The sequence below is a fragment of the Pteropus alecto genome, unplaced genomic scaffold, assembly GCF_000325575.1.
Source record: "Pteropus alecto unplaced genomic scaffold, ASM32557v1 scaffold103, whole genome shotgun sequence".
Lineage (NCBI taxonomy): Eukaryota > Metazoa > Chordata > Mammalia > Chiroptera > Pteropodidae > Pteropus > Pteropus alecto.
The window spans coordinates 10,255,804-10,269,411 of record NW_006436288.1 but is presented as its reverse complement, the minus strand read 5'-3'; the positions used below and the strand labels follow the sequence as shown (position 1 = coordinate 10,269,411).

At 38.5% G+C, this 13,608-nt stretch overlaps 1 protein-coding gene across 3 annotated transcripts in view; it reads left to right on the top strand.

The window, feature by feature from the left end:
* The window catches only part of ITPR2 (inositol 1,4,5-trisphosphate receptor type 2), a 420,025-nt gene extending 417,006 nt beyond the window's left edge, over positions 1-3,019 (top strand). For all 3 annotated transcript variants that reach the window (XM_025047398.1, XM_015590049.2, XM_006912698.3), the window contains one exon: positions 52-3,019. In XM_025047398.1, coding sequence (XP_024903166.1) covers positions 52-138 — 87 coding nt within the window. In that variant the 3' untranslated portion in view covers positions 139-3,019. The remainder of the gene's footprint in view (positions 1-51) is intronic.
* Positions 3,020-13,608: the final 10,589 nt, after the last annotated feature.

The window sequence follows — 13,608 nt, the reverse complement described above, 5'->3', positions numbered from 1 at the left end:
GCTTGGAAAGAGAGAGGAAATCAGCTCAACACACTCTCTCTTTTCCCCCAGATGACAGAACAAAGGAAGAATAAGCAGAGACTGGGCTTTCTCGGATCAAACACACCCCATGTGAATCATCACATGCCACCACACTGATACCATGGGGGAAAGCCGTGACTAGCCTTTCATCAGTGTCCTGCCTGATCACTGAATAAAGAACTGAGATGGACGGGAGTGAACAGTGCCTATTGTTGAAAAGTTAAAAACAACCAAGTGCCAAGATGTTGAGTGATTTAGCTCTGAGAACAATTTATAACTGTGTTTTCATGGTTGAGAAGACCAAACTTAAAATGCAGCCGCTAGAAAGCACACATCACATATACTTAATGCAACGTGAAGTAACTTGCTCAGATGGACGGAGAGGGTAGGGAGAGGCAGGGTGGGAGAACCACCTTTTGCTAAATCAATAAGAGTCAGTTTTGTCTTAATGCTGACTGAGACCTTTGTCATGGTTGATTGGAATTTCTTTTAATTCTGGCATATAGGTCAGTGATGCAGGAAGTCATACTTGGGTGGCTAAGTTTTACTAAAGAAAATAACTAAAAAGAATAAACCTGAGCGTTGCAAAGAAAAATGTTAATGCTTCTAAACCGTAGCTGTCACAGGGCAATTTCCTTATTTCTAACATGCAACACAATGGATTTACAGCTCTAGGAACTAGTGCTTCGTAGCGTGTGCCCCTCACGCTGACAACACAACTGGAATGTGATCGCTTTCTCCCGGATTCAGAGGGGCTCTGTCAGTATCGAGTACAAAAAGAGATTTTCATATAACTTGTTAAAAGCATGTTTTAAGTCATTTATAGGCTAGGATTTTAAAAGATTTGGAGAAGAAAAAGCTGACAGTAAGCCCCAGGGAAGAGTTTTCTAAAAACACATTTGCTTTAAAATATATTGGGATTAATAAATAAAAACACTTAAAGATGACAGGAAATATTGAGAAACTTACGATGGTGGCATGGTCTTTTATAGGTGTGGAGTAAAAGCTCTTTGATTCATGTTTGCTGCCCTTAAGGAACTGAGTGGTTTTATTCCTGCAGTTAGAAAAAAAAAATCCAAGAAATTTATTGAATGCTCAAGAAAATGCAGTAAATCAATTGCATATCTTAAACTGTATCAATGAGAGAGGAAAGATAATAATCTCTTCCCTATGTTGTTTTTATGTTAAATCGTGCAATCGGAATTTGTGGAAGAAGAAAATAACCTGCCATACTCATATTATTCTTAGAAACAATGCTTTTAGAGTGTTGAAGCAAACTTCTTGGATAATGAAAGTGTTAGGGTAATCGCTTTGTGGCAAAGGAGCAAGGCACATGATACCAGACTCTGGGAGATGCTTTGCAAGTTGACCTTCTGGCCCCTGCCCCCACAAGAAAAAAAAAATCGCCTCCGGCATCTTTAAAGTCTCAAGTTATTACCGCCAAGGGTTGAGGTCTGGAAAAGGTTGGCTGTAACCATTTTTAAAACTTTTGGGTTGTTTTAATATAGTTTAAGCTATTGGTTCCTAAAATACTCTAATCATGATCTAAGTAGATTATGAAGGATGCCTGAACCAATCCTTCTTCTGCACACTGTTAAAATGTAGACTTGGAGTGAAACTGTTGAAACCTGGAACAACAAATTTTTCAGCCGAATCTACCGGTACTTACCCCGCATCCGCAGTTCCTCCTCAAGTTAAGAATTCTTCACTCTGACGTGAAAGTATTTTTCCTGACATATCACTGAAAAACCATGACCCGAAAAGATGAAGAAATTGGGATAGATCTACATGTAACATGGAATTTTAAACCTAGAAGGCATTCAATAAATATATGAAAAATTCTACTGTCACTCAATTACCCTTAATTCTTTATCACAACTTTAAACTGTGTCACATATTTGATTTTTTAAAATGTCTTCATTAAATTCAAAACAGACCAAAGCAGCCATTGTTTCAATTAAAAACCATCATTGTTATAACCGTATTAGATAAAAAGTATACTTTAAAATATTTTAATTAGAAGGAGTTTTGTAGGTAGAGAAAAGAGGAGAAAAATGATAAATATTGACCGTATTCCAGTACAGGAACCTATCTCTGTTTTAGCACAAAATAAAATATTTTTGGTGTATGAACATCAAGAAAATACGTTAATTTGTACATATGAGAACAACCTGTCCGATAAACAATCCAGTCTTTTCTGACACTCTGATAGTTCTTTTTTTATCGGGAATAAGCCATACTATCAAGATATGGCCTAACCTCTCCAACTGTTAGTAGTGGCAGCTCACCATTTCACAGCATATTGTCTCCTATGGGAAGTAGCCAAAAAAGATTACAACTAACAAGATCCTTATTTGTTTAAAATTGAAATATTTCTAGGTTGTGCTCTTTTTTTCCTGCCTATTTAGAGATTATTAGACAAAATGAACAAAAGCAAGCAAACAAACAAGGCATTTTATTTTGCAGGCTATTACATTCATGACAGAAATTATACTAATGCAGAAATTTGACATCTGATATAAATTTATATTTGTTATGTGTGTTTGTAATGCAACTGGAATATTTGACCTAGGCGAGTATCAATTGATATTCTCATATTTATATAGTAACATTAAATATAGTCATCCCTGATTTTGATGTTAAGGGAAGTGTTTTAGTGTGTAGTTATTAAAATCCGCATCAGGTTAAAGTATGAGTTTCTGCTGAATATAATTTTTAATTTTAAAAGGATTTTATTCCCCATGGTCCATTCTGAGGCCCAAGAGTTTAATGAAATTATGTTTCATAAATATCATTTTAGATGAGAAAATATTTGTATCATATAAGACTGTAATATTAATAAATAAATTGTATAAATGTAAATTTTATCATATATTTTACCCCTTATAAAGTTCCTTTAGAAAGGGCTTATTTTCTTGTATTTTGAAATTTTTCTATTGATGACGAGAATGCGGTTTCTAGTAGATTGTTGATAATATCAGAAAGGTATTTGATTCAAGGCAGAACTAACTGTGTGCTTATTTCCATATTCTCCACTCACAACTCAGTGTTTTGACTACTCTTTTTCGTTTATAGTTGTTTTATTATGAACAGTAATGCAGTACCCTCATACTCCAGTACTGAGATGAGTGGAAAGGTTGGGGATCTGGGGTTAGGGAAGGTGAAGATTGAGACTTCACTATGATTGAGGAAAAGAAAGAGTAAATAATAGATAATAGGAAAAAACGAACTATCCCTCCAGGGGCCCAGTAGACTGGGACACAAGTAAGTAAATATTGCACGGGCATAATGATGTAACAGATTACGGATTCAAGAGATAATACTTACACCTGCAAAGAACTTTGTGGAAGAGCAGCTATAAGAAATGTGTTCCCTCAGTGGGTTTTAAATCTATACAGAGCAACAAATTGGCTTATTCTAACCCACAGACCACAGTATGCCATGACACATGATACAATGTGGAGCAGGCATCTGAAACACAAACACAGAAGCCTACAGGAGCCTGGCAAGTCACTAAAATGGGTGGAACTGTGGAGTGCACACCGTACGTAGGGAGTGGGGAGGCCACAGCGTACTTTCTATTTGCAAAATCTGACAACTAATTCCAGCTTTTAGAAAATCTTGGAGGGCACTTGAGGCCTTCTAGTCACTTATTTGCTATCTCCGAAATAATTCTTTTTAAAGCTATTTCATTTAATAGAAGAAAACACACAATACCAAAACCAAGCAGAGGGGCTAAAATGCTTGTGAAACTTGAGAAATCTGAAAACAAATCCAGGTATCATCTCTAAACTGGTGGGTTTCTACAAACTTGAATAATTTATAAAATTATCATACCAATGCTTCTCATATCACCAGTAGACTTTTTCCCCCGCAGTATAGGTTTACTATATTTGCCTCAAATGCATGATTCTAATATAATATGTCAAGACAAGTATAATTTATAAATTATTAATAAAATTGGATATGTATAACTTCATTGTTATGCTTTATTCATTTTTACTATGTTAATATTGTTATTTTACATAGCAAAACATGGGGGACAAAAAATCTGATGGCTTGAACTACACTGATGAGCTAATCCAGATAAACCATCGTGCCCAGTGTTTATTGGGGGTTGGCAAAGTCCCCAATTAGTCAAAACCTACTGGCATATCTGCATCGCATCTGATACCCAGAAAGGGCTCCATGGGCACAGGCTATTTTTTCATCAAGGATTTCCTGATTCTTAATGCTCAGTGCTTCAAGTGATAGTATCCCTCAGGAAAGAACAAAGCATGTGACAGCTGAAATCAAAATGAGTCTTAGGAATCATATGCAAACCATGAATAGAATCCTTTGCTCATGTGGGCTTTTTCCAGTGTGCGACAGTTCCTTGAAGCAGTGTGGCAAGAATTGTTTTGTTTTGTTTGGTATCAAAGGAAAAGTTGGAGGAGGCAAATTGGACAATGTGTTCCTCTTCCAGTGAGAGTAATTGGCACAAAAGCAGGAGTCTTCATGTGGAAGGGACTGTGATGGCCATCTACAAGTAACCCTGCCTTTGACCGGTTAGCCCCAGTGCTTCTTGTCTTAGGAGGCCTAGCCTTCAAAGCACAACCATAGGCCAGAAATCAGTGTACTTTAACCTCTTCTATGTCCCTTCCCAATGGCAGAGGTGCCGGCACATCACCTGGAGTCAGCTTCATGGCAAACAAAGAAACACGAAAGCCAAACTTTTTGCAAGTAGAAAGTTTATAGAAACAGAGATTAGTTGTTGAACTCTTTTTGACTCAATTTAACAGAAAATTCTGGTTTTACACTTTGATGTGGATTTTCTCCTAAAGAAGACTGTTCCCTTTTAACTCTGGTCCTTGAAGAGAAAATCACCTCCAGGTAGAGTTAGCCCTCTTATATCTGCGGAAACGCGGATACAATTGTGGATTTCCTTTGCAAGCCACTCCAGCACATCCTTTCAAAGTTCTCCTCCCCTAAAATTGATTTGTACAGGAAAAAGCTTCTGAGGCTCCCTATTCACATAACTGTGCTTTTAGTTTTGTTTTTATAACTGTCTTCACTTTGGACAATTGTATCTGCCTTTCTGTGTGCCACGACGTGTTCCTTCTCTTTCAACATGAATCAAATGTTTCTTTGTGATTCTGGTCTTCTCAGCAGTATATTTAAATACAAATTTTGTGAAGACAATATCTTAAAATTAGACCCAGCTTTATAAAAAATATTAATATATTTTTTATCAATTGGATTTTATCAGAGAAGCAAAATCATAATGGTTAACATGAACTGAGAGATTTATTTCAAGGATTTGGCATCACGCAATTATAGTGAAGAACTGGTGAAGAACTCTATGGAAGGCTGGCACTTCTGCCTCTGGTGGTGGGTCTGAAGTCACTGTAAGTCATCAGGGCTGGCAATCAGGAAGACAAGCTAGGTGTGAAGCAGGGAAGAGCAAGGACAAACTGGAACCCATGAGGACAAACTAAAATTTGCATCTAGCTCTCACCATCTCCAAACTCCATAGTCCATGTGACCTAGAAAAGAAGCTGGTGCCCTTCACCTGGGACTTGTATGTATATCTGACCCAGGATTCAGAGAAGCTGAAGGAGGAGATCTGATGTGAGCTGGAGGACTGCAGGCTGGCTGCTGCCCCAAGCCAACCAGGTGAGCCAGGAGATCAGGCTCACTTCATAATTGTAGGCTCCAATTTTCTGGCTTCAAAAAGATCTGAACCTTGATGAATTCAATGTAAAAACAAAAAACAAAAAAAAAGTCACAATTAATGCATATGATACATAAAAATCTCTTTTGTCTCCCCACAGACAACAATATTGTAAAAAAAAAAATCAGACTTTAAGCAGTCTGATTCTAAAATCTATGCTCAACCCTCATGCTCTCCTGTACCCTGAAAAACAAATAGGAAATATAGGAGAAGTCATGTTCGAAGAGAGATGGGCATGGAACAGTACTGTTTAATAGTTAAAGGCAGGAGGAAAATAGTTAAAGGTAGGAGGAAAGGTAGGCATTTCTCAAAAGATGAAGATCTAGGACAAATGCCTAAGGGATAGCAGGTAATGGAGACAAGCTCTACCTCTTGATACCTATGTGTATCCATCCATCAAACATCTGTCAGGGTCAAACATTGTTTCAGGCACTGAGCAAGACACTGGAGATACAAAGAAAATAAAATCTATTTACAGTTCTTGAGGAGCTCACAGGAGTGATACAAGTCAATACATCTTTCAATATGTCATAAATACAATGGTCAGAGTACAGAAGGGACCATGGAAGCTCAAAGGAAGAAGGTGCTATGTCCAAAGTGCTAAGAGAGGTTGCACAGAGGAAATAACATTTGAATAATTGAATGGGAAGTTAGAAGTGGCCAAGGAAAGGGCTCAGAGGGAATAGGGATTTGAAGTCACAAGCAGAGTGAAAGCAAACAGAATGAGAGGAGAAAAAAATGAATGGTGTTTATGGAATGGCCAAAGTCACATGTGGCTAGTGTGTTGTGGAGGAGTAGCAAAAGCCAGGCTATGAAATTATTATAGATTATTATCCTGAGGAGAAATGGGGTGCGTGTGGGGCGGGGGGAGGAAGCACAGAAAAAGCTTTTATACATGAAGCAGAACATGATCATATTTTTTAGCCATGTAACTAGAGGCAGAGTGAGGTATGGAGTGGAGAAGAAGAAGCTATCAACAAGAAGGTCAGTTAGCTGGGAGGTTGTTGCAAAGACCCACTCGAGAACACAGAAGGCCTGTACCGCGGTAGTGGTGGTCTGATGAAGAAGTGTGGACCGATCCAAGAGATACGAAGGAGGCCCAGATCCAGACCAATAGAAGGAGAGCTGTTGAGGATCACCTTAAGTTTCTAATTTGGGAGAGAGGGTAGATGACACTAGTAGGGAGAGAAAATTCATAACAGTGGGTATGTTTTTGACCTGTTGCGTTTCAGAAATCAACCATGCTTCCAGATGAATATTATAGTAGACACTGCAATTCCCGAGGCACAATAATATCATCACTGTGATCCCCTAACACCTTATTTCCCATGCCGGATAGCTCCACTGTAAAGACATTAATAATGGATAGTAGATATTTGGCAACAGAATTTGTTTCCTGAGCATTATAGATGGAGACGTAATAATCGGGGTGTACTTTGAGTTCAGTTAAGAAGAACCAAGATTCGTATCAAGTTTTACAGTGCTTTGACGTATGTTGTTACTTTTAATCCCCCTAGCCATCCTCAAGGTAGGTATTTAATATCCTTCCAAGGTAATATTTAATATCCTTTCAATTTTAGGGAAGAGGAATCAAAGTTACTTGTCTTAATTATCACACAGTTACCAGAGGAGCTAAGACTGGACAGCCTTCTACCTTTTCCTGTAGACAGAGCTCATCCTCATGAGACTGCAGACCCACTGAGGTTGGAGCTGGTCTTAGTAAGTCCTGTGATCCTGATGTTCATCACAATGCTCAGAGCATGGTAGCACAGAGTCACTGCGTCTATTTATTTGTAGGGTGAATAAATGGATGCCACGCATCTAACATTGCAGAATTCTTTGTTAAATAACATGACTACATTCCTAAATAAATATTTTCATGGAAATGAAAAATTAAAAGTACTAGTCAGCCAGGTGGTGGTGATTTCACTTCAAGTGAAATAGCTCGGGAGAGTGAGTAGATTGTATTAGCTAAAATAACACATAGAGGAGAAAATGTAAAAAGATTTCTTTCCATGTGATCTAATCAGTTTCCCAAACTGCTGGCAGGAAGACCCTTTCCTGAATCCTACCTGAACAAGGGTTTTCATTGTTTGCTTTCCAAGGGCGTGTCTACACACCAACTCTCCTCGCTCGCTCTGCCTGCCTCTTATTTTATTATGTGACATTTTCATTGAGCTATTGAAATTGGATGTGTCAGACTCATTAAAAGCAATGGCAGTTGTGGCAAGTTAGTTGATATATTTTAAAATAAACCAGGAGGACCATGTAGATGTCAGGGGAATAAATTGCTCTGTTTAGCAACAAGTGATTTATTTAACTACCGTAGACAGGGTCCGAGGGATGCCAAGCTGCATACATTTTGGAAAAAGCTGAGCTATTTTCTCAGAAATCTCTCATGTGGGACCAAAATAAGAACAGGAAAAATTTATGAGAAGCTTAATTAAATTCTTGATTTGGGAATGACCCCAAGGATTAAATTTTATTTCCCATGTGCTACGAAATTGACCTCTGAAGGTGAGACATGTTCTAGAAGAATCAGGTATTAGCAGTGACATGGACTTCATGGGCTTTACTCAAAATGCAGCAGCAGTGTTTCTCCCCAGCTTGCCTTTGAGAGCGAAACGTGATGTTTCTAAGAGTGTCTGAGTGGAAAGGCAGAAGTCTGGGATTTCACTCTTTCTTCCTCTCACCATTCAACCTCAGGTGGTGACTGCTAGGTACAAGGTAATCAATATACGTGAATTGATCAGAACCTAAAGTTGCAGAAGTGCAGTATAGCACTTAAAAGCACAGGCTCCAGAAGCAGAGGGCCAGGATTTGCACCCTGGTTTCTGCCACTTACTCACCAAGTGATTGTGAACAAGTTTCTGGCCTTTCTGTACCTCATTTTTCTCACCCATAGATGAAGATAGTAATATATCAACCATATACAATTGATGTGAAGTTAAATGAGTTACAAATGTGCTTGTCCCTTCTCTTATCATTGATCATCCCCCCTCCATTAGCTCATCTCCTCAGCATACACGTACACTGTCATAGCTCCCTTGAAAAAGAATCCTTGATTCTACATCCTCCTTTAGTTTTGACCTTATTCCTTTGCTCTCATTTACATAGAAACTCCAGGAAAGAATTGTGCATTTGCTCTTTGGCCCACTCCAGTGAGATGTTTATCCCTATTATTCCAATGAAATTGTTCACCAAAATTACCAGTGACTTCCATCTTTCCTAATCTAAAGATTAATTTTAAAGGTCCTCTCAACATTGGGACACAACTTTTCAGCAGCATTTGATCCATTCTCAACTCCCTCATTCTGAAACACAACTCTTCCTTGTTTGTTTGTTTGTTTGTTTGTTTGTTTGTTTTTCTTGCTCCACTGGCTACTCTTTCTAAGTCTCTTTTGCAGGAACTTCCTCACTAGAGTGCTCCAGGGTTCAGTCTCTGGAACATATCTCTCCTTTTTCTCTACCCCCTAGATAATTTCATCTAGTCTCATGTTAGCTACGAATATAGATTTAGATACATGGCATTAACTCCCAAATCAATAGCTCTAGCCCCAACATTTCCCTAGAATCCCCCAGAATCTAACTCATTGTTCATATCTCCTCTTAGATGAATAATAGGCCTCTCGATCTTAATAGAGTAAACCCTCATTATTCTCAGATCCAATATATGCAAATTTGCCTATTTGCTAAAATTTATTTGTGACTCCAAAAGTCAATACTCACAGTGCTTTCAGTCATTTGCAGACATGTGCCGAGTTGCAAAAAATTTGTCATTGGACATGTATGTTCCAGCTGAGGTTGAATGCGGCAGTGTGCTGTCTCCTCATTTCAGCTCTCATAATGTAAGTAAGCATCCTTTTGTGAACTATGTAATGCCACATTTTTTTTTGCATTTTTGTGCTTTTTTGTTGGTAATTTTGGGGTTTAAATTGCTTCTAAAGTGCTGTGCTGAAGTGCTATCTGGTGTTCTTCAGTGCAAGAAGGCTGTGATATGCCTTTTGGAGAAAATACGTGTGTTAGATAAGTTTAATGAGTTAGATGAATGGGTGCTGTGTGTATGCTGTTGGCCATGAATTCAGTGATAATGAATGAGCAATATATGTTAAATAAGGTATTTTTAAACTAAAGCATACATAAAACAAGGCTATATATTGATCAGTTGACAATAACATTTACTACCAGGGCCTCACAGGAAGTTAACCCTGTATTTCTCTTGAGAGCAATGGTTCAGTATTCATTAATACAGTATTTTTGGTGACTTTGTAGAACATAAGTATTGCAAATAATGAGAATTGACTGTATGTCCAAAACTTATTGTGAATTCCTCCCACCCCATTTTTATTTCAGAAAATAATTTTACCTTTATTCATCTTTTCTTTTTACCTCCAATATTGAATATATCAGCCAGTCCTTTCATATCTTCCTTTGAAATTGCTCCATTTCTTATATTTTCATTGTGTCAAGCCTGGTTTAACCATGGTCACACTGATGGTAACAATAGCATTCTAACTGGTTACCAAGCTCCCATCCATGACTATGCCTACCCCTAACGCATAGATAAGTCATATCATGTCATTCCTCGGCTTAGAACCCTCCAGTGGCTTCTTATCTGATTCAGACCAAAGACCAAAGCCCTTATCAGTACCTTCAGCTACACTGTCATCTTTGCTGATCCTCTAACACATCATGACGTGTTCCCACCTCAAGGCCTTTCAGTTGTCCTCTTCTCTACTTCAAACATTTCACCTGGCTCACTTCCTCGCTGCCTTTGTGTCTCTCGTCATATGTCAGCTTATCAGAGAAAGCTCCCCTAGGTACTCCATTTAAAATTGCACCTCCCTTATTCTCTGTCCCTTTACCCTGCCTTATCTTTCTTCATATCAGTTATCAATATATTATGAATCTGTTTCTTGTTTCCTCTCAAGAGGATGTAAACCTTTTTAGGGCAAAGACTTTATCTGCTATGTTCACTGCTAGTTCTCCAGTGCCTGAAACAGTACTTAACACAAAGTAGATGTTAAATAAAATTTATTAAATTCTGATGGATTCTTCAATTTCTTTTAATGAAATGGAGATAATATTGCTCCTATTTCACATTGTGACTTATCTGCAACAATGTTAAGTATGCTTTAGACTGCCTTCTCTGCTTCCTTGGCATGCCCCTGGGCCATCTTCAACAAATATACTCAGGGAAGACTCATGCTCACAGTTGACCTAAGTAAGGCAAATGACACATTACATCTCAAAGCCAGATATCAGGAATGTTGAGATTATTTATTGTTCCTGTCTCTTGGCTTTGGTAAGGGGATTTAAGAATAACTCCGTTGCTTCAGAAAATATTACTTGGAAAGCTCTATAGATGATGTGCTTTGATTATCTCATAAATTACCTGTTTTCTTCCCATTATGAATTATGGAGGAAGCAGCTTTCTTCTCAAAGGCAAATGTCCATTTGAAAAATTTTGTTCCTATACAGGGTGCACCACAGTGAAATCACCATCCAGTCAACTGTGACTCAGGACATTCTTGCAAATTTAATGCTTAAAAAGTTGACTGCAAAATTCCTAGGCATTAGGGCCCCTTACCAAGGGTGTTTGCTTAACTTGGAAAGAAAGGTTTCTGTTGGAACATACTTCCTGGTGAACAAGATCAGGTGTTGCTTAATAGATATTAAATAGATACAGAGTAAACCATGGGCTTATGTAGGGGAATTAGCTGCTGAGGCAAATTCACTCTTCAGTCTTGGTCAGTAAACCAGAATTTTAGGGCAGAGTCAGGGCTGAAAGCCATGTGCACTGAGGATCTAAAAAACCACCCACAGAGTCATCATTCTTCCAGGTTCAGACTCCTCAAACAAAAATCCCCCTCTGTTCCCAGGCAGGAGAGCCTCCAGGGTTGGAATTGCTCAAGCCTCGGTTCACAGATGTGTCACTGTATTCATTTGCTCCCTAGGTATGCATGCAGGTTGGCCCCACGTACGACAGTCCAAGTTAACAGAGATTCAGGAAATTGATATTTATGGCAAAAAGAACACATGTTCATTGTGAAAAATTTGGAACATACAGGAAAAATCATGAATAAAAATCAGGCTCATAATTCTAAGACCCAGAGACTAAACACTGTTAATAATTTAGTTTGTGTCCTTGCAGCCATTTGTCGACATGTGTGGGAGTCTATAGTTTTCAATAAATTGGATTATTCCAATGATGTTGTTTGATAATCCTTTTCAGTTTACTATTCTATTGTGGACATTTCCCCACATCATTAATTATTCTGGGACAGTGATTTTTTTGAACAGTTATCCAGTATCCCAACATATAGATGTACCATGTTTTATTTAATAATGCTTTACAGTTTAACATTTAGATATTTTCTAGAGTTTTATCATTAAAGATAATACCATGATGAATATTGCTGAACATAAATATTTGCGTGCATCTCTAATTATTTTCTAAGAACGAATTTACTCAAGTGAAATCATACAATCAATTTTTAAGGCTTCGAAAGTTTTTACCAGTTAATCCTCTACTCATAGAGCATAAAAGGGTCCCTTTTCCAGAGGTGGCTTTTAGATGAGGCTACTCTGGGATTCTCTGTTAGAGTCCCCCTGTCTCTGATGGAGCTAACCTGTATCCCCAAAGGTAATCCCAGGGCAGCCATGTGCAGAAGGCTGTCTCTGCACCTCAGGACCTTCCGGGCCACATTTACTCATCTTTACAGCTGGGCCAGCTGAAGCATGTGGAGGTCAGGTGATGTTCATGGGGTCATGCAGCCAGCAGTGACTCAGCCAAACTGCTCCAGCTCCTGAACCTTGCTCAGATCACAAGGCTGAGAGCACTCTCTTCCCTGGGGCCCATTATTTCCAAATAATTTTAAAAAATTAAAAGAGTCTACTTGCACTTGAGTTTGTGGATATTAAATTTTGGAATGACTGGTTCACATTCATGGCTTTGGTAATTGGTGATACTGAATGTTGTATAATTATGCCTTTTTTTCTTTTTTGGAATTGATTAGAGAATGATTTGTAAAGTTCTCCTTCACGACATAATTTGCAATGAAGCTGTGACATGGGCATATCCAGGTGTCCACCTGAGACTCATATACATAACTGCTGAACTGGATCAAAACAAAAATGCTGATTCATTATGACCCAAACATAAAACCCAAGCTGCCTCGTAAGGCACTAGAATACCCTCACTGACTAAGAAAACCCCTAGTGACACAAATTGGCCCTAAAATGAAGGCTTTTTGTCTACTTCATCCATTATTCAGTATACTGAATTAAATTCAGGTAACCCATAGTTGGCCAGCATAATGAGTTTCTGCAGGTGGTTGGACCAGCATGGGGGAATGTCTGAAGCTGGTCTATGGTGGGTCATGCTTCCATCGGTTTATTGTCCCTGGATGTTCCCTGGAATGGTGCCTACGAATTCAGGTCCTCCATAGACATGGTGCTTTGCTTTGTTCTGATCCTTAAACAATGGGAGTTGAAACCCAGATGTCCCTTTAGGTGCCAGCATCACTTAACACAAGGGCTAAGAGAGAGTGGAAGAGCATTGACTCATTCCCACAGTGGGGAGAGGACTCCTGACCTAGGAGGGTAGATCAGTTCATCCTCTGCATTTACAAATGAGCCTAGTATATAAAAAAGAAACAAAATAAACACACTGCAGAGACACAAGCTGTAGTATAACTGTTGAGTCAATTATCTGCATATATAAATAACAAACACATAACATAGCTAATCACAAATATCCCCAAAATTTAGGGGGCTGTTTATAGAACCAGAGGCTAGGAACTACTTTCAGTAACTGTTTGCAGGAGGTTGAGTTTTAAGAAGGCTTTTGGTTTTTAGCTGAAAGATGATGA